The 26,121-nt window shown below is 57.0% G+C and overlaps 7 protein-coding genes across 7 annotated transcripts; 5 read left to right on the forward strand and 2 right to left on the reverse strand.

Moving 5' to 3' along the window:
* Positions 1-504: 504 nt before the first annotated feature.
* On the forward strand, positions 505-1,080 carry MYCTH_2130987 (uncharacterized protein; the record flags this gene model as incomplete). The annotated part of the gene is made up of 2 exons (XM_003667010.1): positions 505-805; positions 881-1,080. 2 exons carry the CDS (start codon positions 505-507, stop codon positions 1,078-1,080), a joined length of 501 nt encoding a protein of 166 aa, XP_003667058.1.
* Positions 1,081-1,755: 675 nt separating this feature from the next.
* On the forward strand, positions 1,756-5,650 carry MYCTH_2136117 (uncharacterized protein; the record flags this gene model as incomplete). The annotated part of the gene is made up of 7 exons (XM_003667011.1): positions 1,756-1,860; positions 2,127-2,449; positions 2,578-2,948; positions 3,009-4,030; positions 4,109-4,783; positions 4,837-5,127; positions 5,198-5,650. The coding sequence occupies 7 exons, from the start codon at positions 1,756-1,758 to the stop codon at positions 5,648-5,650; spliced, it is 3,240 nt and encodes a 1,079-aa protein (XP_003667059.1).
* A 912-nt stretch (positions 5,651-6,562) lies between these two features.
* MYCTH_2316652 (uncharacterized protein) lies at positions 6,563-8,320 on the forward strand. The gene is made up of 4 exons (XM_003667012.1): positions 6,563-6,810; positions 6,924-7,343; positions 7,415-7,747; positions 7,852-8,320. Exons 1-4 carry the CDS (start codon positions 6,689-6,691, stop codon positions 7,901-7,903), a joined length of 927 nt encoding a protein of 308 aa, XP_003667060.1. The 5' UTR covers positions 6,563-6,688; the 3' UTR covers positions 7,904-8,320.
* Positions 8,321-8,894: 574 nt separating this feature from the next.
* MYCTH_2312411 (uncharacterized protein) lies at positions 8,895-11,116 on the forward strand. Its single transcript, XM_003667013.1, has 2 exons — positions 8,895-9,002; positions 9,072-11,116. The coding sequence occupies exon 2, from the start codon at positions 9,090-9,092 to the stop codon at positions 10,989-10,991; it is 1,902 nt and encodes a 633-aa protein (XP_003667061.1). The 5' UTR covers positions 8,895-9,002; positions 9,072-9,089; the 3' UTR covers positions 10,992-11,116.
* Positions 11,117-12,822: 1,706 nt separating this feature from the next.
* On the forward strand, positions 12,823-15,230 carry MYCTH_2312413 (uncharacterized protein). The gene is made up of 3 exons (XM_003667014.1): positions 12,823-13,385; positions 13,494-13,508; positions 13,610-15,230. Exons 1-3 carry the CDS (start codon positions 13,137-13,139, stop codon positions 14,831-14,833), a joined length of 1,488 nt encoding a protein of 495 aa, XP_003667062.1. The 5' UTR covers positions 12,823-13,136; the 3' UTR covers positions 14,834-15,230.
* A 4,021-nt stretch (positions 15,231-19,251) lies between these two features.
* MYCTH_2312415 (uncharacterized protein) lies at positions 19,252-21,619 on the reverse strand. Its single transcript, XM_003667015.1, has one exon. It carries the CDS (start codon positions 21,458-21,460, stop codon positions 19,325-19,327), a length of 2,136 nt encoding a protein of 711 aa, XP_003667063.1. The 5' UTR covers positions 21,461-21,619; the 3' UTR covers positions 19,252-19,324.
* Positions 21,620-22,265: 646 nt separating this feature from the next.
* Positions 22,266-24,184, reverse strand: MYCTH_2141041 (uncharacterized protein; the record flags this gene model as incomplete). Its single annotated transcript, XM_003667016.1, has 4 exons — positions 22,266-22,898; positions 22,986-23,518; positions 23,697-23,911; positions 24,110-24,184. 4 exons carry the CDS (start codon positions 24,182-24,184, stop codon positions 22,519-22,521), a joined length of 1,203 nt encoding a protein of 400 aa, XP_003667064.1. The 3' UTR covers positions 22,266-22,518.
* Between the last annotated feature and the right edge of the window lie 1,937 nt (positions 24,185-26,121).

The raw sequence follows: 26,121 nt of genomic DNA on the forward strand, positions 1-26,121 counted from the left end.
CTGGAAAAGCCATGGAGAATAGAGAGCACTACCGTCCTCACTGAGCATGAATGAAAGTATTAGTAGAGCAGAAACAAATGGCTTCTCTAAGTTTCTTTGCTCGATAACACAGATAGGGGCTAAGGGGCATCAAGCTCAGACACCGGGACATCAGTGCAAACGATGCCTTTGAACAGTGAGACTGAGAACGATATCTGAGTCTTAAATATTCCATAGTATCTATCATGTTAGTGAGCGGGGGACTCCCATGCTGGTGGTGTACCCTGTTGGCTTCATGAGGATCTCTCATCCCATAAATTCCCCCCTGCTTACCTTCCTAACAGCAAGCCCATACCTTCCCGGCACAATTTCTTCTCCCCAATTTTTCTCTGTTGTTTCACTAAAGCAATGATCAGAACTCAACTTTTTGCGATCACCAACTGCTGGCTCTAGATACGTGGCCCCCCTGTTAAACCGAACGCGACAACAACTGCTATTAGGTCCGCGTTCACAGAGCAACCACACATGGAGTCCCAAACACTCAAGAAGGCTGAGAAGCCGAAGTTGTTTGATGGAAAAACTTCGTACTCAGTCAGCCGGCAGAAAAAGCCCATCACAAACTTCCAGCGATGCAGCAACCGCAGCCCTTGTCCGCTGCCGAGACGCCGGTCGCAGGCGGCTCTCTTCAAGCAGGTAACGAAAACCGCTACAGCAGCCGACACTTCTGGTCTCAGGGACGGAAAGGAGGGCATGTCGGAATTTCTTGTCGAGCCGCCGTCGCCCAACTTCGGTTCGAGTTTCTGCGATTCTTACGAAGAAGCACAAGGTGGGCACGCTACGAACTATGCTTCTTTCTGGCCGGGCGGGAGAACCATGAACTGCTGATCTCATGAATTTGTAGCGCTCCGTAGATACTGGGCCAAGAGCAACAATAGGGAGACCAGTTGTGCAGTCGAATGCCAGGCTGGCGGTGACGAAAACATGAAGGACGAAGACAGCGACGAATATGTCTGGGATGATGCTGCGGAAGATGACGAGCAAATTAAGGAAAGGCTTGAAGAAGCCCGACTGAATACCATCAAAAACAACTTGGAGAAATGAAAAAGGGGCGCATCGATTACTCTCAACTTCACCGAGAGATGGAATGGTTTCGACATAGGACAGAAGAGCGAGAAAAGACATACATTCCGAAGGGTTCTCTTGTCAGGACATGAGATTCAGCCAAACGTCTTTTCATTTAAAGGTCATTTGCCCAGTCTTCATCCTCTGCGGCACAATTGGCGTTTGTTAGTTCATAAGGGGCTTGTTGCCGAGCGGCCAGACTTGCAAGCGATCTATGTATGTATGTACAGTATGTACATACAGCCCTAACCCTGAGAGTCTCTTAGGACCAAGGCTCCTCCGACTGAACCGCGCCAGTGTTGAAGCTGTGTTCTGAGCGCTAAAAAGGAGCAGCGCGTAGATAACAGTGTGACCATCATTTAAAAGAGACATGTGTGTCACCTAGTGGTGGCAAGTTGGCGTTCTGGAATCGCTATTAGATGAAGGCATGCTCTGTCCAGAATGATGCTGTGTGGATCCGGTGGTTTTCAGAGGTGAGCGCATGTAAAATGTGGATATCTTATGACTTGCCGCTTTCACCTAACTTATAAAGCTCTGCAGTTTAACCAGTATTTTGAAGATCCTTTACCTTTCGAGAGATAGAGAGCCGCATTGATCTGCACGATTTGTGACGACGCCCCAGCAGTACCGAGGGTCTTGGGTGGCTACAGCAGAATGGCCAGGAAACGTAAGGGAACGCAGCAAGACGACGGCGCGGCGGCCGGCGCCGGCCAAGTCAAGTCTGCCCAAGCCAAGGCTCAAGACGACCAAGTCATGGCGGTGCGCATACCCCGTTTTTTTGGCTTCTTTTCCTCTCCTCGCTCCTTTGCAGTGCTCCTCCCCTGCCCGTTTCTTTATAGTCAGCCCCTCTCCTTGAGCATCTCGGTTCCTGCCTACCTACCTACCTACCTACCTACCTACCTTGACCTTTTTTTTTTTTTACCTGCCGACTTACCTTCCCCTGGATACTCCTTTTCTTTTGATCCACCACTCGCTCACGAGATGCCAACAAACCCTTCCCGCGGGTCTCCTCTAAACGCCCGCAGACAAACAGCAGCAGCATCGTCTCCAAGCGCAGCGTCGAGAAGCTCTACCACGCCGATGAGCCGCCCTTCTTCCGCTATTTTGTGCCCAAGTTCCAGCGCCGCGCCCCGCTCATCAACCGCGGCTACTGGCTACGCTTGCGGGCAGTCGACGTCTTAGTGCGCAACTTTTTGCGGACCCTCCGGCGGCCGCGGCAGCAGCAGCATCAGCAGCATGGGCGGCCTGAGGAAGGAGGGGAGGATGAGGAGGATGAGGAGGAGGAGGAGGAGAGGGAGAAGAGGAAGAGGGGGAGGAAGGGCGTTGTCGTCAATCTGGGTTGTGGCAGGTCGGTGATTCTGCCGATTCCTTTTTTTTTCCCCGCCACATTCGTCATATCCCTCTTCTCGTCTGTTTGTTTGGTGTTACTGTGCTGACGAGAGCCCCTACCGCCTGAGGAATCGGCATTACTACCAGTGACGTCCTCCCGTGGCAATGCCTTACCCGGTACCCCGAGGACTGCGCCGGCGTCAAGTTTGTGGACGTCGATTTCCCAGACCTGATCGAGAGGAAGAGGCGGACTGTGCTGGGTACGCCGGAGCTGCTGAGGGCGTTTACCGGGGTGAAGGAGGCTTCCGCCTCAATCGCACCGATTGCCTTTGAGAGCGAGCAGTATGTCCAGATCGGGTGCGACCTAAGAGACCTGGGGACCCTGCAGAAAGGGCTGGAAGCCGCGGTAGGGGATCTCTCGGAATGTGACTTCATCTTTGTCGCCGAGGTGTCCATCACCTATATGGAGAGGGAGGGGGCCGACGAGGTGATCTGGTGGGCTTCAACCGTCGGAAATGGTGAGTCGTCCTCGTCCTCCGTGGCGAGCGCGTCGGCGATGCAGCGCTGACTGTCTTCAGCCGAGTTCGTACTCTTGGAGCAGATTCTCCCCGACGGCAGCCAGCATCCCTTCGCCTCAACCATGCTCACGCACTTCGACAAGCTCAACACGCAGCTGAAGTCGGTCAGCAGCTACCCAACTGTCGCCGATCAGTACGAGCGCTTCTCTTCCCGCGGCTGGGACTCGGTCAACGTTCGGACACTGTGGCAAGTGTGGGCCGACGAGACCTTCCTGTCCCGGTCCGAACGCCTTCAGCTGGACGAGATCGAGGAGTTTGACGAGTGGGAGGAGTTTGCCCTCTTTGCGAGCCACTATTGCCTCGTCCACGCAAAGGTGGGGAGCGACGCGGCCGCGATACCAGCCCCGTCGCTGCCCGTCAGTGCGGAGATTCCCGCCGAGCCGACAGAAATGCGCTTCAACGAGTGCCCGGGGGTCAAGGGCCAACGACGGTTTGCGGCGGCGATGTGGCTGTCTCCGGGCGGATCTGATGAGCAAACACAGTTGTCGGTACTCAATGTCTTGGGACTTGGCTCCAAGAGCCGGCTTCAATCATGCGACGTCTTCCGGCAGGGGGGCTTGGATGGCAAAGAGCCACTCACGTTCGGAGGGGGAGGTCCAACGGCAAGGATGTGTCATTCATTGACGGACCTTGGCGGGAACGAGGTGCTGTTGGCAGGTGGGAGAGGTCGACCTTGCGATCCGCTGAAGGACTGCTGGCTCTTCGACAAGGAGACAAAGACATGGAAACAGACACATGATCTTCCCACACCCCTGTACAGGCACTCGGTCACAGCCCTGGGTCGCTCGGGTTTGGCCTTGCTTGTTGGTGGCAGGGGCGAGATGGCGTTCGGCGGCTGTCTTGTCTACCATCCCGAGGCCGGGTGGGTGGACTGCGATATAGTCGGCGAGAAGCCGGCTGCGGTGTATGGAGCGGTACTTTCTTGCAGCGGCGAGAGTTCTGGAGGTGTCTTCAATGGCGTGTATGCCGGCGGTCTCGAGGATTCCCTCATCTCGGACCAGATCATGTACTGGGAAGCGGACGTCTCAGCTATCAATGCACGTCTTACTCGCCGCTGCCCTGGTCTATCTATGTACGTACGCGAGCTAACAGAAGCACAGAAACCAACTATCAAATTCCGTCCTATGAGCATCACCGGAATTTTGGGAACAGACGCTGAAAGGCGCCTCTTGACACGATTTGGCGCAACCGGTCTTCAGCACGGCGATGTGCTTGTTCTGCTGGGCGGCGTAGCTCGGGACCATCTGCTGACTCGTCGCGATGAGGTCCTCTTGTGCTCCGTATCCAAAGGTGAGCTCACTGTCACTTGTCAACTGACAGTCGAGTCCTCGGGCGCGCAAGGATCAGCACCACGACCTCTTTTTGTTGGGCACTCGGCCGTGTTGCTGCCAGACGGCAGCGTCGTGGTGGTCGGAGGCGGAGCCACGTGCTTCTCCATGGGTACCTTCTGGAATAAGGGGGTATATACCATCCGCATTCCAGGGCTGGGGACTGCGGAAGCGAGAGTCTCTCCGTCGTTGCCTCAATGGGTTTACGAAAAGAGTATCGACATAGCTCCGACCCAACGCAGTCTGCCAGTCCCCACCAAGAACCAGCAGAGCGGCGAACCCGCTCAAATCACGGCCATCCCCAGGTTGAAGCTGAAGTCAGCGGGTGATTTCCTCGAGATCGTGCGCGAAGGGCGACCGGCAGTACTAGAAGGGTTGGACCTGGGCCGCTGCGTATCCACATGGACTCTGGAGTACCTCGTCGACAGGGTCGGGTCAGATCGCAAGGTGGGAGCTCGCCGTTACCTGCTTGTTGGTGCCCGAGCTGACAAGGCAATAAGGTTGTCATCCACGAAGCTGCGACGCAGGCCATGGATTTCACGACCAAGAACTTCCGCTACGTCACGACCGAGCTCGGCGATTTTGTACGAAAGGTGAAACAGGGCGAGAGGGTGTACCTAAGGGCGTTGTCGCACGAGAAGCCGTCCGAGAGGCCGGCGATGTTGGCGGACGACTTCCCGGCGTTGGCTGCTGATTTTCTGTTGCCTCCCGAGCTCTCACTCGTCGAGGAGAGCTTGTTCAGTTCCGTGTTGAGGCTGTCTGGGCCGGTGAATATGTGGCTACATTACGACGTACGTGATGCGGTTCTTCGCAATCGATCGCACCCTTCTCTCCTCCAATATATTAACACCGATGGTGCAGGTCATGGCGAATGTCTACTGCCAGATTGGCGGTTCGAAGCGACTTCTCCTCTTCCCTCCGTCGGACGTCGAGCGTTTGTCCTTCGCGCCTGGAGCGTCCAGCTCCAGCGTGGATGTTTTCTCGTCGCTGGGCTCACCCGAGCTCGCTCACACTCATCCCCAAGAAGCAGTGCTATCTCCAGGAGAGGTGCTGTTCTTGCCTCCCCTTTGGCTTCACACTGCGACGCCGACCTCGAAAGAGAGCATCGCAGTGAACGTTTTCTTCAAGGATCTCGATAGTGTCCATTACGCCGCCGGCCGGGACGTGTACGGCAATCGCGATCTCGCCGCTTACGAAAAGGGGAGGCAGGACATTGCCCGCATCGCGAACAGCTTCAAGAAGTTGCCAGCCGAAGCACGAGAGTTCTATTTGCTGAGGCTAGCAGACGAGCTCCGTGAAAAGGCACGCGGATGAAAAACATGTCACGGCCAAAACTTCGCCACTCACTATCTTGGGAACCTTGGTGGCCAAGCTCTGGGGCGGCCCATGTTTTTCTCGGTAATTCGGACAGGCGGAGATGTCTCTGCTTGTAGACGCCTCTGCAAGTTAACAGTGTAAAACTCAAACTCCCTTGGCCGTAAATGACGGCATCATCAACCTGAGCGCATTGGCGAAAAACTGAAGTTGATGTGAAGTTAGAAATAAGGCTCATATGGAATACATGAGCTTCGCACTGCGATACAGATTAGTAGTACAGACCTAACCTATCTTAGTTATCTGGAGGTACCTGACGTACCAAGCAGGGAAGTGCGGATTACATAAGGTATGTAACAAGTCCCTGATCTGCGGAAATGCCGCCATGCCCGAGATCCGTGAAACCCTCCCACCCAAGGAATGACGAGCAAATGCACCATCCGAACGAGTCAGCAAGGCACATGCATCTTGGGACCGCCCTGACAGGTGCCAAGCCCTTCGGAGGAGACATAGGATATCACCAACCGGAGAGAGCGGCAGACAAACAGCCTCGAGAGCCAATTAGGGAAAAAAAAGGAAGGTACATTTGAGAGAAAGCGAGACTTCACGACTAAATTTTTTTTTTTTTTGGCGTCTGGTTGCAATGTCGAGGTGGTTATTCCAATTTGTGCTCTGGAGTTCGTGAACCGAGGACGGAGGTATTTCTCGCTTGCGGAATTGATAAACGGAAGGATTGCGGTTGGCTCTCCTCGCCAAGCGAGCCAAGACACGATGGGATTGCTGGCTGTGTGGCCCGTGCATTCGCGCCGCCGTGTATCCGGGAATTACCGGTCAATTTTTTTTCCCAGGTCCCTTCTCCCGGACTTTAAGCCACCTCCATACCTAAACTCTCTTTTTCCAAAAAGGCGCACTGCCAAACCACACCCCAATTCCGCTCCCCAAGCCCAATTGTCTCTCCGTCCGACCCTCGTGATCCTTCCGAGCGTCGACATAACTCCACTCAGTCCTTAATTTTCTTTAATTCTAAAGTCAGATACAATGGCTGCCAAGGTCGATACTCCCGCTGCCCCCCTCAGCGGCGTCCAGCTCTACTCCAGATTCGCCCTTGCCGGCGCTATCTGCTGTTCCGTCACCCACGGCGCTCTGACGCCCGTTGATGTGTACGTTGCCTAATTCTCGGAAACCGCCCGCGCGCCACGTTGCGCCACGTGCCGCGCGGATTCTTGCTTACGCACCGCGACCGTGGCCGCTAACGCGAGAGTCTCCCCTCCAGCGTCAAGACCCGTATCCAGCTCGACCCTGCCACCTACAACAATGGCATGATTGGCGGCTTCAAGAAGGTCGTCCAGAACGAGGGCGCTGCTGCCCTGCTCACCGGCGCCGGCCCGACCTTCGCCGGCTACTTCCTCCAGGGCGCCTTCAAGTTCGGCGGCTACGAGTTCTTCAAGCAGCAGTGGATCAACTACCTCGGCTACGACACCGCCTCCAAGTACCGGACCGGCGTCTACCTCGCCTCGTCCGCCGCCGCCGAGTTCTTTGCCGACATCGCCCTCTGCCCGCTCGAGGCCACCCGTATCCGCCTCGTCTCCGAGCCCACCTATGCCAGCGGCCTCGTCAGCGGCTTCGGCAAGATGCTCAGGCAGGAGGGTGTCGGCGCCTTCTACGCCGGCTTCGGTCCCATCCTGTTCAAACAGTAAGTAGATGACCACTCGGGGACGCAAGCGCCCCTCTGTCTGCGCAGAATTGCTGACGCAAGTCAAACAGGATCCCCTACACCATGGCCAAGTTCGTCGTCTACGAGAAGGTTGCCGAGGCTGTCTTCCGCGTCTTCCCCAAGAAGGACATGTCCAACAGCATGCAGACTGTTGCCAACCTTGGTAGCGGTTTGATTGCTGGTTTCGCTGCCGCCATCGTCTCCCAGCCCGCCGACACCATGCTCAGCAAGATCAACAAGACCAAGGGTGCCCCGGGTGAGAGCACCACCAGCCGCCTGATCAAGATCGCCAAGGAGCTCGGCTTGCGCGGCTCCTATGCCGGTATCGGTGCTCGTCTCTTCATGGTCGGCACCCTCACTGCCGGCCAGTTCGCCATCTACGGGTGCGTATTTCCCGGAATCAAAGCTTGCCCGTCCCTCACCCAGCGATTCCCCTACCTTTTTTACGTCTTTACCGTTCACAAACTAACCATTCATCCCTTGATAGTGACGTGAAGCGAGTACTAGGCGCAGTTGGGGGGATTGAAATTAGCAAATAAACGATATCACGATGTGATTTTCGATGTTGAGGACGAGGTTTGGGGACGGGGATGTGAAAAAGGGGGTGTTTTGAGGTGATGGGGGAACGGCAAGCAAAAAAAGTGGGACTGAAAGATGCATACAGTACACATAGTACGTGCACTATGCATGCTCCCCTTGGCTTGCTCATGGCAGCACAACAACAACGCGGCACGAGACAGGCATAGGCACCTCGAGGAGACGGGTATCTTGTGTGGATTTCTGGGAGGGGAAACAACCTGATCCTATTTTTCTTTTGTGTTTCTAGGGGCGGGGTCTGGTTCTGTTTTGTCTCTCGGCGAGAATACTTCACATAGATCATAGAGCGCTTGGGCATATGTGCCCAACCCGCCAAAGGGTTGGTTGTATAATAGTCCAAAGAATGCCTTCTTATAGAGTCTTGACACATTTTAGGGGGAGTGGCATCTATATTCAAGAGAACGGTTTCACGCTTCAAGTTGACGAGGTCTCCGCTGAGCACCTCTTGCTCGAGAACATATAACAACTTGAACCGGAGAGTTGAAAGGATGCATGTCTAGGACGAATGCTTTGGTCTACCGAGTCGCAGTATATAAACACACACAGATATTCTGTATACACATCCACGCATACCCAAGCATATATATGGGAATAGGGTGCTGGTGATTTGGTCAAGAGTGAAGTTATGGTTCAGGTATCTTATCGGTAACTGCCCGTAATCCATGCAAGATAGTTGGCTTGGCAGCGCCGAGCACCTACCAGCTGAGGTCATCCCTCCCGCCAATTCATCCACGCAGGACCTTCCAGTACTGTTCCGCTCTCTGGAGAACCCCAGATCCGGTGTTCATGAGACCCAATCGAGCTAACTCACGTCGCTACGTCGATCGATCGACCACCAAAACATCATTTCACGCGCACGTCCTCGTGAAGATGCGATCCATGCCGACGTGAAGAAAACAATACTCTTGATGGCCTCTATCGGCCGATCCGATTCCTCGAGCCTTTGACGCCCGCCTACTCCGTACCCGCCGACCGAAATCCATCCCGACTCCACCGTTGTCCGACTCACCCGTCTCTCCCTACAGTAATACGGATAATAACGTGCGGGACTACATCCGATATTTTTCAATTTATCGCCATCATCTCGCAATCTAACCGTCCGACCGCCAGAAAGAGAGAAAAAAAAGAATGGCCTCCCTCCCACCCCGGCCGGCCACGCGAGGCGACGACGAGGCCTCTCCGCTCCTCTGCTCTCCGTCGTCGAGCATGTTGTCGGCGGTCTCGAGCCCGGCGTCCACCACCACCACCGCCTCGTCCTCCTCGTCGCTGCGCTCGGCGTCGTCGCGCCGGAGGCGGCAGGCCCGCCTGCGCCGGAGCCTCTCGCTCGTGTCGGCGCTCCTGTCGGCCCTCTGCGCCGGCTCCGTCACCATCTTCTCCCTCTACGGTTCCGTCCTCCAGCAGCGCCTGCGCTACTCCCAGTTCGAGGTCAACGGCCTCGCCTCGGCCGCCTCCGTCGCCATGTACGCCCCCGTCTCCCTGCTGGGGTACCTGTGCGACCGCGCCGGCCCCGCCCCGCTCTCCCTGCTGGCCGCCCTCGCCTTCGGGGGCGGCTACGCCGGCGCCGCGGCCGCCTACGTGCGCGCCGAGAGGGTCGTGGCAGGCCATGGTGGTGGTGTCGGTGGAGGTGGTGACGGCAACGACAACAACGACGACAACGACGGCAGCGCGGCGCATCATTGGTACGCGCTGATGGTGCTCGCCTTCGTCGCCATCGGCGTCGGCACGTGTGCCATGTACCTGAGCGCCGTCGCGACGTGCGCCAAGAACTTTGGCAGGGGCAAGCACAGGGGCCTGGCGGTGGCCCTGCCCATCGCCGCGTTCGGCCTGAGCGGCATGTGGTTGAGCCAGGTGGGGAGCCGGCTGTTTGCCAACCGGCAGCTCCCGAGCGGCGGCGCCGAGAGCGAGGTCGACGTGCCGCGCTTCTTTGTCTTTCTGGCCGTGCTGCTCGTCGCGGTCGGCGTGGCGGGCGCGTTTGGGCTCCAGATTGTGGACGAGGAGGACCTGATCGAGGAGGCGGTGGAGGAACTCGAGCGCAGCGGGATCCTCGACGGGAGCGCCATGCTCACCCCGGGGAGGGCGGCAGCAGAGATTCGCGGCAATGGGTACGGAGCGGTGGCGGAGAGGGCGGACCCCTTCGACGAGCTGGAAGATGTCAAGGACCCCGAAGAGGAGGAGGCCCGGCTAAGGAAGCAGTGGGTTCTCAACGCCGAGACCCGCCGCTTCCTGACGGACCACACCATGTGGTGCTTCGCCCTCGGCTTCTTCTTCATGATCGGCCCAGGCGAGGCCTTCATCAACAACATGGGCACCGTCATCAAGACCCTCTACCCGCCGAACCCGGCCCCGCGCTACGGTGGCGGCGGCGCACCCACCTCGGCCGCCACACACGTCTCCATCGTCGGCGTGACCAGTACCGCCATGCGCCTGCTTACCGGAACCCTAACCGACCTGCTCGCGCCCAGCCCCGGGGCCGGGCACGTCCAGATCACCAGCAGCAGCAGTGGCGGCGGCGACCGCCGCCGCCTCTCCGTCTCGCGCGTCACCTTCCTCCTCTTCTTCGCCGCCCTCCTCTCGCTCGGCCTCGCCGGCCTCGCCGCGGGCCTCGTCCAGAACCACGGCGGCCGCTTCTGGATCGTGTCGGGCCTCGTCGGCGCCGGCTACGGCGCCGTCTTCAGCCTCACCCCGATCATCATCACCGTCATCTGGGGCGTCGAGAACTTCGCCACCAACTGGGGCATCGTCGCCATGTTCCCCGCCCTCGGCGCGACCCTCTGGGGGGTCGTCTATTCCGCCGTATACCAGGCCGGCGCGCAGAGGCAGGCCTCGCCCGGTAGAGCTGGCGGGGTTGGTGCTGGTGGTGATGCTCGTTCCGGGGAGGGAGACGACGACGACAACAACCTCTGTTACGGCCGGGAGTGCTACGCGCCCGCGTTCTGGGCCATGGCCGCCAGCGTGTGGGTCGCCTGCGCTCTGGTCTTGTGGGCCTGGAAGGGGAGGAAAGGGTGGGCGCAGAGGGGGATTGTGGTGTAGTAGCAGCGGTGGTGAAGGGGAGAGCTATAGTTATGTATATAATTACAGAGTTGATTCGCGCATTCGGATGGGGTCCGTTCTAGGATTTGCATTGACGTGGCGTTTTCTGGGTGTCTTTTTTTGGCATTTGAATTCCAGGATTCTTAATATCGGATGACGTCGTTTCCAAATTGGGACACTGCAACGAGAACACCGCTATTTAGTGCCTTAGACTGTCGCTCGACTTTCATCTAAAGTTTGACAAACAAGTTAAAGGTGCCTCTTTATGCTTGGACACAGAGCGAGTGAATTAGAAAGAGTGAAATAAGAGAAGAAGGAAGGAAGGAAGGAAGGAAGGAAGGAAGGAAGGAAAGAAAGAAAGAAAGAAAGAAAAGGATTAGAGGGAACAAAGCTCTCTCGAGGGGCAGCCCGAAGCTCTTCCGATTTCAAGTCACGGCGATGACGTGCTTGACGGCGACCTCGGCAACACATCAAGGAAAACAGTGATTCAGAGAGCGACTGAAGCTTGGAACTCAAGCGGAGACGAAGCGTAGTTTGGCCATGGACCTGTTTGATATAAAAGGGCTGGCATATGCCGCCTGGAGCACCCGGGAACCTGAATGTACAGTATGTATCCTCTCATACAGTGTCAACAGACGAATACACGAGCAAAGCGTCGTCTCGGAATTCCAACGTCGACTGACTCGATAGTTCCTCATAGTTACCAATTCTCTTCATCAGGATCTAGGTCAACGGATCTATTAAATCTAACCATCACCCCGGTCGCCACGCCACAGCTCTGGCGCCTTCACCGTCGTGCGTAGCCTGACCGTCTTCAAGGGCAAAGGAAGCGTGAGAGCGGGAGTAAACGAGGGCTAGGGGTATATGTGGTGGAGGTCACATGATGCGGTCACATGCGACTATTAATACCACCTCTCGTGCGAAATAGTACCCGCTTCTTCTTGACCTTAGGTAGAGAAGGATCTTGAGAATGAGGCTTAGGCTAGATGGTATGAATTATAGGTAAGAATGCTGCTGAGAAGAGGTCAAATGTTTTGGCAAGCACCCACACAAGCTTAACATCTCACGTATAGGTAAAGACTAATAACAAGCGTCTGGTGAACCTACCTTTACTCTTGGCATAGGGGAGCGATAGCACGACCTAGTACCCTGTAGTTATGTGGTGTTCCCTGCCTGTCTGATAGGGGGCCTCGTAAGGTGCCAAGACTAGGAGCTTCCTGCTTGAAGAAGGAGCGCGTTGCGGTGGCCGACACCGCTACCGGAGGCCGGGGGCTAATAATTACTACGTAATAGACGTTGGCGATATTACAAGTGATTCAACACGGAAAGAATGGCAGTTCCGAAGTGAGCTCACCGTCCAGTACACTGTGTAGATGCAGACCAGGCAAAGCAACAAATGCCCGTCGGCACCGTCGCACAGGTGCTGCGGCCTTTGTGTCGGAGAAGGCGTTGTCTAATACGAGAGCCGGGCCGCGGGCGCCAGAACCTCGGGTAAGGAGATGCAACTGCACGCTTTCCTCCGTCGTTTTATCAACTGCTTTGCACAATGATGCGATGCGACCTGATGGTTGCAGATATGTAAAATTCAAAGCCGGTCATGCGGGCGCCGAAAATCGACAAGTGCGGCTCGGAGCGGCGGACTTTGTGGGCGGAGTCGGATGCGGAGTTGCCTCGAATGGGTTGCCGCAAGGGTCGGCAGCGGCGGGCCGGCGGCAGATCTTCGGTATGCGGTCAAGAGCTTGCCTTATCAAGCGTCACCACGGCCCAACAAGTGCAGGAAGGCTCGATGCGGGCACTGCGCACTCCACTTTTTGGCATACCACTTGCTGCTGTGTACCACAAGAGCGACCCATCAGGAAGGATGGCAGCTCGAACACAACCTGCGGTCTGGCCTCTCGAACATGGCTCCTGGCACCGTCCTGACGGGCGATGGCCGGCCGCGCCCTTTACAAGGGGGTAATGGACCGAGTTCGGGGTTTCTGAATGAGGACCGAAATTCAATTCAATCTGAATCACGAGCTCAGTCGCTAGTATAAAATAGAGTGGCGTCTCCTCGACGGCGGCCCGATAACGGCAGTCTTGGAGTTGTGAACAATTCATCCCAAGACTCGGGCGATCGATCCCCTGGTTCCCGCACAAAACAACATGGCTACCGCTGTCTCGGAAGATGTGGCTATACACGAAGGTACCGCGCCGAGCGACGACCGGGACGCCCACAACGACTCCGAGAAAGTGGTGCCGCTCGAGGATGCCGTCGACGAGGAATCGGGTACGCGCTCGCCGCAGTCGGGCCAGCAGCTCCAGCGATGGAACGACCCTGCCGTGAACATCTTCCGGTACTTCTCTATCCTCTACAGCTTCATTCTCATGGGCATGACAGACGGCGCACTCGGTGTATGCCCCCTCCTCCCTTTTCCGCTTCCCTTCAGCTCCCCACATCCCTTTCTTTTATGCTGTCGCCATCTATTTCGTGTCGGTCTGTCATGCTAACCCTCCCTCCAGGCCCTGCTGCCATACGTATGTCTCATGGCCTGCCCCTGTCCCCTCACCACTTTTTTTTGGGGTCGGGGAATTGAACCTTCCGTCCGACACGCGAAACTGACAGGAGCGGAATGCAGATCGAGTCCTACTACTCCATCAGCTACACGGTCGTCTCGCTCGTCTTCCTCTCGCCCTTCGCCGGCTACCTCCTGGCGGCGCTGCTCAACAACCAGATCCACCACCGGCTGGGGCAGGTGGGCGTCGCCTTCATGGGGCCCGTGTCGCGGCTGATCGGCATCGTCCCGCTCGTGTTCCACCCTCCCTACCCGGCGCTGCCCGTCATCCTGCTCTTCACTGGCTTCGGCAACGGCATCGAGGACTCGGCCTGGAACGCCTGGGTCGGAAACATGCACCGCGCCAACGAGCTGCTCGGCGTCCTGCACGGCGGCTACGGCCTCGGCGGCACCATCGGCCCCCTCATCGCCACCGCCATGGTGACCAAGGGCGGCCTGCCCTGGTACACCTTCTACTACGTCATGATCGGCCTCGACGGCCTGGTGCTGTTCCTCATGGTGCCGGCCTTCTGGCGGGCCACGGCCGAGGTGCACCGCGCCGCCGTGCGAGCGGGGTACGCTGGAGAAGACAGCGGCGACGGCCGAGGCGGCGAGGGCGAGGAGGGCAAGCGCACCACGACGCGGACGGTGCTCCGGTCGCCCGTGGTGTGGCTGGTAGCCCTCTTCCTGCTGGGCTACGTGGGCGCCGAGGTGTCGCTGGGCGGGTGGATCACCACGTTCATGCTCCGGGTGCGGCACGCCGAGCCGTTCCTGGCCGGCCTGACGTCCACCTTCTTCTGGCTCGGCCTGACGGTCGGGAGGGTCGTGCTGGGCTTCGTGACGGGCAAGATCGGCGAGAAGGTGGCCATCGCGGCGTACCTGCTGCTCTCGGTGGGCCTGCAGCTCCTGTACTGGCTGGTACCCAACATCGCCGCCTCGGTCACCTTTGTTACCTTTCTGGGCTTCTTCCTGGGGCCCCTCTTCCCCGCCGCGGTGGTGGCTGCCACCAAGCTGCTGCCGACCAGCTACCACGTGTCGGCCATCGGGTTCGCCGCGGCGTTTGGCGGCGGCGGCGCCGCCCTGTTCCCCTTCGCCGTCGGGGCCATCGCGCAGAGCAAGGGCGTCGAGGTGCTGCAGCCCATTGTGCTGGCCATCCTGCTCTTCATCCTCTTGATATGGCTGATGCTGCCCGGCGGACTCAAGACGGGAGGCTTGGAGAACGCCCGAGACAACAACGAAAGCGTCGGCGATGGGTTTAGGAAAGCCTTCGCCTGGTTGAAGGAGAGGTTACAACCAAAGAGGGTCTGATCCGAGACGTTGGATGAATCAAGATGAAACAAAAGAAAGGAAAAAAAAATCACCAAAAACTTTCATACCGTCCGGGTTAGGGTTGACTTTGATCAGGAGGTAATAGCATACGGATACACCCACTACTGCGGAGAGTACCGACGGCTCCGCGGGAGCGAAAGGAAGCGCGGGCGCGGGAGTGTTACCAGGGCGAGGGGTATGTGTGCTGGAAGTTACAAGATATTGCAGCCCGGTGCTGCCACCCCCTACAGTTCGAAACGCCCGTCTCAATAGTCTAAGCTAAATATATTTGGGGTAGGTTATTAGCTCGTCATTCACCAAATTAGTAATGGTAACCAAGAATAAAGAGCGTCTCGAATGGTCAACGAAACCCAGTGCCGCAATACATCTTCAATTAGTTAGTAATTAATTAGGCTACTAAGTTATAAGGTGTCTGGAACCAAAATCGTGAGCACATATCACCTAACGATGGAATTGCCCTCTGCTGGGTACCTTTGGCGTTAGGAGCAAAGTTGCTTCTTGAGCATTACATGCCCTCGCGTGTATATTACGTACCAATCGCCTTACTGATGACGGTCATCGTCCCTGACGGAGCCTTCATTGTCAAAAGCTTCATCATCCTCAGCGGTGCTATCTCTCGTTCCCCAACTCCCCTTCGGACCCATCCTCGCAATCTTCATCGCCGAGATCATGCTCCTCATCATGTTCTTCCTCGGTAACATCCTCCTCGTGTGAAAATTTTCTTCTCGGATGCCACCCGGATGAGCATTGTTCAGATCCCGTACGGTCATGGTGTATCTGGTGTTATCCACCCGGCCATTGTATAACAGGACAGGATACAAAGCCCCAGTAAGACTCGATAAGAAAGCCTTAAGCATAATTACTCTCTACTCTTGGTTGATTCTTGCTTCCTGTTGCATCCCCGTCAATCTTGTGGCTCTCTCTGCATGGTCACCATGGTTTTACTCACTGGATGCAAGAGACGCTGCTATACACATTGTTCACGTTTCACCACGAACGCTTTTTCACTATAATGTTGCCCCCTTTTTACGACCAAACCGATGAGACGCCTTTAGTAGCTCATCGGTTGGCTTGGTTAGCAGTTCCTATAGTTCTTATCGGCCTGCCAAGTTGATTCCCGACTGACGAATTCAGTCTCCGTCGTATCGCCGTCTCTGTGTTACACCCTTCCAATCTGACCGAGGATGACTCCTTTGACATTAGGGCCCTAATCAAGGTTCGATGAGCCAAGAACCAGACCCCCGGAGTAAAGCTCGATCCTTGACCAGTGTATCACTAAATAGGAGCGTCAATGGTGATAACTAATGACACCCCGGCCTGCACTTATTATGTTTATGTTGATTCGAGAGATGATGACCTGTCAAAGACATTGCAATTGAATGTCCCCTAGTCCAACCCGTTCGCAAGTCAGCTTGTCACCCCCTGCCAGTGAAGTGATCCCCGATCTGCAGCACCTCGATCCTCCGCGAGGCTTCGTCCATCAGGAATCCGACTCGGTGTTTCTGGCTTAGCCGGATTGTCCACTGGCCCGGATGTCCCTTGAGAGCCTCCAAGTGACTGTCTCCCAACATTCTGGCCGCGTCTTGTACGGGGAGTCGCTCCTCACGTACGTAATGGCGGAAGTCATAGTACTTCTGCATGAGATTGCTCCTCTGGAGCTGCGGCAGCTTGCAAGTTTTTATCAACCTATTTCCATCCTCTATCCACTCCCATTCTGGCCTAGCCAGGATTGCGTCGCGCTTGGCTATCAGGTCTGCCAGATGCCTTCTTCCCATTTCATTCAGATTGCCTGCGGACGCAACCCTTTCCAGCCTTGAGATGCGGATTTTGAGCGCCTTGAAGCCCATGCGCGGAGGCACAGAGGACGCCCTCTGCAGCTTGGATGCGCCCGCGAGGACCTTGCCCAGCGTCTTGTTCACCGCCCTCGCGCCGGCCTTGCCCATGGCCACCGCCCCCCTCCCTGCCACCTCGCCAACGGCGCCGCCGACGGCGCCGTTCAGAGCGTCCCTGCCGACGCTCTCCCACGTCGGCGCCTTACCGTCGCTGGCCCAGTCGTAGACGGCTCCGGTCGCCACGTCCGAGACGGCGCCGACGGCCGCGCTCGCGGCCACGGCCACGGCGAGGCCGGCGCCGGCGGTCAGGACGCCGACGGTCACGCCGACGGCGATGCCGACGCACGTTATGGCCAGGTCGCGGCCGCTCACCTCCCACCCGAAGATGCTCAGGTGGCCGCTGGGGTCGATGCGGTTGACCGGGTCGCCGGCGCAGTAGGCGTAGCTGCTGAGCTCGCCCGTGGCGAAGGGGCTCCACGTGTCGGGCGTGTGGAAGCGCATCAGGACGGGGTTGTAGACGCGACAGCCGTTGCCCAGGTGGTACCACCCCGTCACGGGGTCCCGCCATTCCCCGTTGAACCCTATGCGCGGGAAGAGGTCCATGTCCTGGAAATGGGCGCATTCCCAGCGCTCGTTGGCGCCGACGGCCAGCCCGTACGGCGTGTAGCTGAGGTCGCAAACGCGGCGCGGGTCGCGCGTGTCCACGTAGGCGAAGGGCGACTCGTGGAAGTCGGCGGCCCAGATCCGACAGCTCTGCACCTCGGCGCCCCGCGAGACGTTATAGCCCCAGTACGACGACCCGTATGTCAGATAGCTGACTTGGAGGTCACCCCGGGTGACGGCGACCAGCTTGTCGTTCCGGTACGAGAAGACCATGTTCGGGTGCCCCGGCACCGCCTGGCAGATCAGCTTCCCCGTGGCGTCGTAGTAGTAGCGGCTCAGCAGTCGCCCGCCCCGGTCCCTCACGGCGCGCAGGCGGTTGAGCGCGTCGTACTCGAGGGTCCGGCCCTCCTCGTCCCGGGTCAGGCAGCCGTTGGCGTCATACTCGAGACTGACGAAGGGGGGAAGATTCGGGTGCGTGTTGGCGATCCCGACGAGGCGCGCGCGGTCCTGCTCGTCGTAGAAGTACGTCGCCTTGTTGTTTTGCCCCGCGCCCACTCCGAGGCCGGAAATAACTTCTACCAGATTTCCGTGGCTGTCAAAGGCGAAATTCTGCCCCTCGAGAGGCCAGCGCCCGTCTCCGTCGGCGGCCGGGGACAGGTACCCGTGGCAGAGGTATCCGACGAGGCGGTAGTGGCTGTCGTACCTAAAACTTTCGTACCGCAGAATGGTGCCTTCGCCGTCTCGCAGTGTGCGCTCCGCGAGGTGTCGCGCCCCTTTGTATTCTTGGCTCAGCTGGTAGAGGACATCCCCTCCGTCCCGAAGGACGGTCCGCTCCATCTCGCGTCCCATGTCGTCGTACCGCAGATATGTCGTCAGGCCCACGCTCTGGCCTTCAAGAAGAGTACGGGCCGTGACCCGGCTGCGGACCAGGAAATCCGCGTCGTCGTATTCGAGCGTGACGACGAGGCCGCCCTGAGTCAGCTGCCGAGGCCGACCGCAGTGGTCGTACGATATCTCCTGCGGCTGCTGGTTGATGTCCACGTATCGCTGCAACCTGCCGCCCATCGAGTATGTCGATCTTGTGGGGAGCACGAGCTCCCATCCATCCTCCGACGTCGCGCCTTTCATCACAGTCGTCTCGCCAGCGAGCAACCCGGAAGGGAGGTAGTGGAGGTCGACTGCGGAGTGTGCGTTTTCGTGCCGCGTCATGGCCCGCGTCCGCCTGTCGTATTCGTACCGGTCCACGCCGTCGCGGCTCTCCACACTCGTCAGGGCATATCCAAGTGCGGCGTTGTGGGTGAGGCGGAGCACGCTCCCGTCCGGAAGGGTCACCTCGGCCGGCTCAGGCTCGCTGCCCCGGTACAAGTAGCCGGTGGTACGCCCGCCCACCGTCCTCCGGACAAGCCGGCCCGCCCCGTCAAAGATCTGCTCGACAACGGGGCCGTAGCCCTCGATCCTTATCGACGCGGGCAGAATGGCCGAACTGTGTGGCCCGTACCCGGCATGGGTAGTGTGACCGCCCGGCCTGATGATCTGGGCCACTCGGTCAAAGTCGTCGTGCCGAAGCTCCGTCGTGTGGCCGAGGTGGTTGTCTTTATGCGCCACGAGGCGGCCCAGGCCGTCGTATGTATATTCCTCCCCGTCAATGGTCGTGCCGTGTGCGTCAAGCAGTCCCCGACTCACGGGGAGGCCCAAGAGATCGAACCGGACCTCATGTTTTCCGCCTCGATTCATCGTCTCAGACGCGGTCAACGCGATGGGGTCAGTGTGCCAGTACATGGGGCTACCATGATTGTGCCTGGCCTCGTATTGATGGCCCCAGTCGTCGTACCCGAACTCCCAGCTGTTTCGCTGCTGCCTCGGCCCCTCTCCGTCGACCGGGCTTCTGAGCCAATCCACCTCGTCGGCCCGCACGCACTGGCCGAGCTCGTCGTAGCTGTACTCTTCAACGACTCGGAATTGCGGTCCTTGGCTACCTTCGCTGCTCCCGTTGTTATTGTTGTTGTTGTTGTCGTCGTCGTCGACGTCCCGGCGTTCAACCCGATACACCCTGCCCAGTCCGTCTGTGAACGTCCGCGTTGTCACCCCATCGGCGTCGGTAACTGTAACAACGCTTCCCCCCCCCCGATCCATCATCTTGTTGCACTCCCGGGGCATACTCGTACCGACGAGTCGCCTCGTACGGTGTTCCCCGACTGATGGTTAGAGAAGCCAGCCTGCCGAGGCTGTCGTAGCGGAAGTGATTGGTAATTCCAGTAGCGTCGACGTGCGAGACAACCAACCCAGAAGAGAGGGAAAACGCCGACTTCTCTTCTCTTGCGCCGGTCTCGGCTTCTCCCGTGACGGGACGATTACCACCGCCACCAGTTGTGACGCGCACCTGTTCCGTCACCGTCCCCTCCTCCGCGTCGTAGTTATACGACCAGTCGACAACCTCCTGGTGCTGCCCTTCGGAAGGAAGATGCGTGACCTTCCTACTCGGGCGCCCGTGATCTCTACTCCCTGGCTGGTTAACACATGAAAAGTCCGTGATGGAGATGGCCTTGCCACCTCGCAGGACCCGACACTGCCGCGCGACGACGAAATGCTCGCCGGACGAGGAAGTGGTGCCTGCGGTGGGGATTCCCTGGTACCGGTACGAAACACAGTGCACTGGCGGTTCCGACGACGGCTCCGCGCCGCGCGATGGTATGGTCTTCTCATCCCAGAGGTATCGCTTGAAGCCGTGGGGATCTGCCGGGCACCAGACCTCGCCGCTCTCTTGGTCGGTGTGACCGGATGCCGGGTAGAACGAGGAGTAGGTTACCGTGCCGTCCGCATCGACCTCCCGGGTGGGATTTCCCCACTCGTCAAAGTCGTGATGGACCGTCTCGACACGCGATTGCCCGGTGCTTGCGTCTTGATACGTGGTTCGGATTGTCGACGGGAGTTGGAACTGTGGCGGCTGAGCAGCGAAGGAATCGAGCCCTTGAGCCAATAAATCGTGGTACGACATTCTTTGGACCACATGCTTGTCCCCTTTCCGCTGTGCCACCTCCGTCAAGAGGTGGAATTTGTCGTAAGTGTATCGTGTCTCCGGGCCACCCTTGACGAAGCTGGTGCATGTGTACAGGTAACCCCCCTGCATACGATAGAGGTTGTCCTCGTCGTCAATCCAGACAGAGCTGCCGCCATAGCCGAGAAAGTTGCGGGTCGAGAAGCTATAGGTCGTTTCGGTGGGTGGCCGGCCACAGCCGGGTTTCACAATGTGCGAAACGACATACGGAATGTACTCGTAGGAGAACCGGGAGAAGCCTGGCAGTCGGTGACCATCCTCCCGGTGTTGCACCTCCTCGACGAGCCCGGCAGGACTGACAACGGTGGTCAGGCAGGTAATGTCGTTGCTGAATGTTTTGTACTTGAAGGCCCATGCCGGCCTTGCATATCGCTCCAGGTCCTGCCCTCCTGCTTGCGAGATCGGGAAAGACACATGTGCAAGCAAGCCATCGTCGTCCAGCGTGAGAGAGATAACGTTGGACTCGGCTGTCCCCGGACTTCGCTTGACCTGGACCAGCGAACTGGTATAGTGCAGGCTAAGTAAGTCGTCATCCCCGTCTCGAATTTTGACCAGCCGGGGCTCCTCTCCGTGCCTGTCCCACACCAACTTCAATGAGCGCCCAGTGGAGGCATATATCTTAACCGGAACGGCAGTATTGTATCTCCCATTGTCGTCAGACAGGATCTCGACCAGGCCTGACTTGTGAGCGATCTTGTAGTAGCGACCGGCCATCCCATCTTCGACAATTTCGTTGTGCTGGACAGTGCTGGAGGTCTTTGTGAAGGAGAAGCTTCGGAGCTTCTGGTCGTCGACGGAGCAGGAACTCGGCGTTTCCGTGACTCGGTAGTGTTCACCGGTCGAGAGCACCAACGCGGCCCGCGCTCTTCCTCCTTGCTCGACACGCTGGTAGGTAGACAGGTTAAGGGCCCAACCCCGGCCCAACCCAAACTCCCGCAAATACAGTGGGTTGTACTTGATGGAGAGCCGGAGAGGGGGGCAGTTGCGTGCCGCGGATGGGGTTTCGAAGATGGGAATCGAAAAGGTGTATTGGCCGGTACGAGGATCCACTCCGTTCTTGTTGAAGCTGCCAAAATTGAAGGCTTGAGTGTATATCGAGTTTCCGAGGGTCGACATTGTCTTGGGCTGGGTGCAGAAACAAAAGATTGAAAGTGGCTTACAACCAGAGTTGTTGAGGAGCAAAAGCTCAGCAATTCCGTGAAGACGCGAACACGACAGTGCCGTGTCAAAGATCTCTGATGCTCTACATATAACCACTCTGCGTTCTCTTTCGCGGGCAGCGCGGCATGATTGTATATTCTGACTAATCCGTGAGTACCAGCATCTACCAGAGAGATGGTGTAGCTCGTCCATGGGTTGTCTAAAAATACCTTAATAATTAATACCTTATCTTGGGCTGCTGGATGCCCAACACGACATGGGAACTGTCTCCCTTCGGGGCAACCGACCTATTCGTTCTAAGGAGATAGGGGCACGAAATGAAAAGTCAGCAAATCCTCCTCTGCGGTAGGTAGATTGGGTACCAATGCGCCTGCATCTTACTTTAACCCGCAACCCAGGCGACCTCGGAGATCAGGAAATGTCAGAATACCTACGGCCTACTTAGGTGCAATTGCTGGAAGCAGCAATTGCGGCGTCGCTTTTGCAGTTTCGCAGGAAAGTACCTAGGTACGTTGTTAATCTTAGAAAGAGCCATCGAGCTGGCTTTGCTCAAATTAGTCCAAACACATTCCAAACAGCACAAGATCAGGTAGGGAAACTGAGAAAACACTAGCTAATTAGACATAGCTGGGTTTTGTAGCTAGATGATATAGAATAATACATACTTGTTCAAAGAAGGTTGTAATAGGAAGACTTAAGGCGAGATTAAGCTCTCAGCTTAACCTATTGTTGTCTTTTCACTAATAGAGCCCAAAGAACTAATAGGCCATGTATTACATTATGAATTCTACGCAACTATCTATTCATTACAGAATAATACGGTTGAGTCTGTGTCCCGAGTACTCTTGGACGCCCCAACTGCCGGGCCCTGCACTCACGGAATTGCCTTGTAGCCTCGCCACGATAGCATTACTCCCTTTTGGTCTCTTCCTGTTGATACATCGCATTCCATCCTCTTCTTCCCAACTGTACCAAGCCCAGCCCTTGGACTCCCTTACTTCCCACTTCTCCAATCATTCCAGAAAGCCGATCAGTGACACGGCAAGCAATGTCCCCGCCGACCCGGCCAGCGCGGCAAGCAGATGATGCTGCTGCCGCTCGGTGCGAGGCTCGGCGCCCTTGCAGAAGAAGACAGTGTCGCCGCTCCCGCATGCATTGCACCAGCTCGCGGCGTCTGCAATGCCGATTGCTGACACAATTGCGTTGAAATGCTTGAAGGGGATTGCGGTGTGCGTGTTGTCGAAGAGCGGACAGGGGGTGAGCTCTCGAGTCGAGTTGCCGTTTTTGATGCTGTAGTTGTATCTGTCGGGGTTTTGGTAGAGACAGCGGACGTAGAGATGGTCCGTGTCGGGAAAGGAGGGGCTGATGGTGCTGCTGTTGCGGGAGGTGGGAACTTGAGAGAAAAAGGGTTGCAGATGGTTGGAGGCATTCGTGTTTCTGGTACTGCAGGTGGACATGGCTCCGGTTTCACAGGACCTACGACGGGCTCTGACTCTGTGAGATCCTGATGTCTTGTTATAGTGATCGACTGGGTAGGACGCGTCGGCTTTAGAGGAGTCGGCGTTGTGCGAGCCAACTGGCTCATCGACGGAGAACAGCTCAAAGGTCAAAGTCGCGCCAGGATTGGGAAGTTGCGAGAACAAGTGGTTGGAGGGTCCAACAGTGAGGTTGGCAAGCGCAAAGAAGCCCAAAAAAGGCTCGTGCGTGGTAAATGCGAGGCTCAGCTTATTGCGCTCACCCCGAGACTCGATGTTCTCAGCAAAAATGGCGGCAACCCTGGATGCAAGTGTGCGGCCGGCAATGGCAAAGCTCGAGTCTCTCTGAACGTTGTCCGAGTGTCCGTATTTGAGTGACTGCTCCTGCCAGGCAAGTTGCCGCAGGGCCTCTAAGTCATCGGAGGTCATGGCCGAAGCCGAACTGCTCTCATGGTTCCAGCGGTACGCAGCGCAGTCGTACAGTTCATGGGCATTGTAAAAGTTGGTTTGAGAGAGAGGGAATGCCTCGGAGAACACCCTGTCCTAGAGGCTGCTGTAAAACGGTTTGCTGCCTTGGTATATCGAGTCGACCATGCTGTTGTTGGCAAACATGGCCATCGACTCCTCATGCTTGCTGCAGTGGCGATGACCTTGGCTCCTGCAGTTACAGCTCGTCAGCGGCATGCCCTCGACGAAGTCCCAAGGTGATCGCATACCAGATCGAGTCTGGGTCCCGGTCAGGCGCGAGAGTTCTGATATTAGGGTACTGATAACCATTCAAGGGGTTGTTCAGGATTGACCCGTTAGAGAGCCAGTGGTGGTTAGGGACGTCGGAATCGCATGCTGCGTGTGGGATTGGCGGATAAAGACCTTGCATGAAGGCGATTGCGCTTGCTGAGGCACAACGATCGGTGGATGACTCGACATGAAGCTGCGAGGTGTTGATATGCTTGGAGTCGATTCCAACGATACCGACGTGCTCGTCATAGCGGGACGGGCACAAATATCGGTTGCGGAAGGCAGCGCCTTGGACATACATCTGGTTCGCCCCGAGTGGCGTGAGGATTGGTTTGAACAAAGCAAGCGGCGTGTGGTCGCCGCTCATGACCTAGGAAGCTGACGACCACACCTGCTCATTATCGGACCGCGCCAGGGCAGTAGACATCAGCAGCGTGATCATGAAGGGCAGGGGAGACGGAGCCATGATAGTGGGGGAATGCCAGTTTGGCGAGACCGAAATCGAGGACTCAAATAGTGATTGAACGATCGAAGCGAGCGAATGAATCATAGATGCGGGTCCTAGCGAAGTTGTCCAAGATACGAATGAAGTAATTAGAGTGAGGCGGGAAAACGAGCTTAGCATGCTCGATCGTCACCCCACGCACGCTAAGTTTTCCAAAGTTCTACCCCGTACACATCGGGGTCACGCCTGCTCTCTCCTCTTCGCAGGCAAATATCCGGCTAAGAAGGAAGGTCCTCGGTGCGACAGTATGCGAGATTGGTGTCCTCAAAACTCAGGTACCCAGGTAGCTACTCCGTACCAGGGAAGTGACAGTCTCGTCCGAAATTGCGAAATCTTGCCTGCTTTTTTTTGCAAGGAGAGAATGAGCCCTTCGCGCTGATTCACCCCAGATCAAGAAGGGAAGAAGCAAACGCGTCCTCAAGCAGCAAATGATTTTGCAACCAGGTGCTGCGAAATGGTGGAGTCGATGCAAGTTGAAATCAACTTCTGAGACACAACTGTTTGCTGGTTGGACGAAGTCGACCATCTTTCTCTCCTCGGTCGTCTTGCCATGTCAAGCGGGATCCGCCTTTGCTTGCCAAGGCTGCATGCACATCAGGATTTCCACTCAGGCACCCCACTTCTGCTGATCGTCTTACCCTTCCGCCCCGCCCCCTGCAGTGTGCAACGCAACGGTACGCTGGCGGGCGTGAACTCAACATCTGAAACCTCCACTCTTGGGCTCTAAGTCAACGTTTTGGTCCTCAATTTTAATTCTGAGAAAATTCCAAGGACACAGTGTAGGTGAGAAACGAGGCTTTCCTCAGTCACGTCTCCCGAGAGATCCGTTCGTTATCCTCCGTACCGTTGCACGCTCTCATCTGTTGGACCAGTAGCGGTGAGAACTCGAGCGGGGCTTCCTGGCCATGTTGGTTCGTGTTGCTTGTTGGTCCTTCTTGACCATGAGATCGAAGCAATATCCGATCGTCGAAGGGAACTGCCGATGCGAAGAGCTTCGGGCCTGACCCGACTTTCTAAGGCGCGTTCTTCTCCTTCTTCAGCTCTCTCGTGTGAGGGGGAAGACGCAGGCAAGCGGCGAGGTTGAAGGCCACCTCTTCTTCCAGGTTGTTCCTCGACCATCTGCAAACGGCTCCAACAGGTCGCCCAAGCTGGGTGCTTCGTTATCCCCAACCTCATGTTATGGACTGATTACTGTATTGCATAGTACAGTACATACACTAGTGCATTTTGAGGATTGCTCCACCAGCGTGAGCACTCATGTCAGCAACTATCAGGTATGTAATCCGTACAGTACGTACGCAGTATCCCACCGGCCCCTCATGATGCCCGGGACATGGGTCGGTGACATCCCGTTGGGTGCTGTGCCGTCCATCGTGTCCCGGCGACTCGGGCGGCGGTGGGCTCTATCGTCCTTCGAAACCACCGCGCAGACATCACAACAATGCACGAATCCGTACAAGTACGGATTAGTTGGATGGCGTTCTGTTCGAAGTTTTTTTTTTTTTTTTTTTTTTTTTTTTTTTTTTTTTGGCCCCCAAGATCAGATCGAGCTAGCGCAATGTGGTTGCGCCAGGCTCAGCCCAGCTCCAATCGCGCAATTGGTGCGATTGCCGCTTTGGGTCCGATTCCGTTCAAGTGTTGCAGCAGAGACAGCAGCATGGAATTGCCCATATGAGGGCAGTCTATCCAGAAGCAAACATACGTAAACATGTCTTAGAAGTCTCGCGATCCCCGGGATCAGCCATCAGAGGGTGAGACCTGTGGTCCTGTTCCTGCAAGAGATCAGGAGGAGAGGGGTTTGAGACGAACGCCGCGCCGCCTCCGCGGACCCCAACCAGAAAGAGCGGGCTTCCGCCAGCTCGCTTCGCATCGAGCACAGTAGGAGTGAGGCGCGTGGC

Source organism: Thermothelomyces thermophilus, chromosome 7 (assembly GCF_000226095.1).
Source record: "Thermothelomyces thermophilus ATCC 42464 chromosome 7, complete sequence".
Classification (NCBI taxonomy): domain Eukaryota; kingdom Fungi; phylum Ascomycota; class Sordariomycetes; order Sordariales; family Chaetomiaceae; genus Thermothelomyces; species Thermothelomyces thermophilus.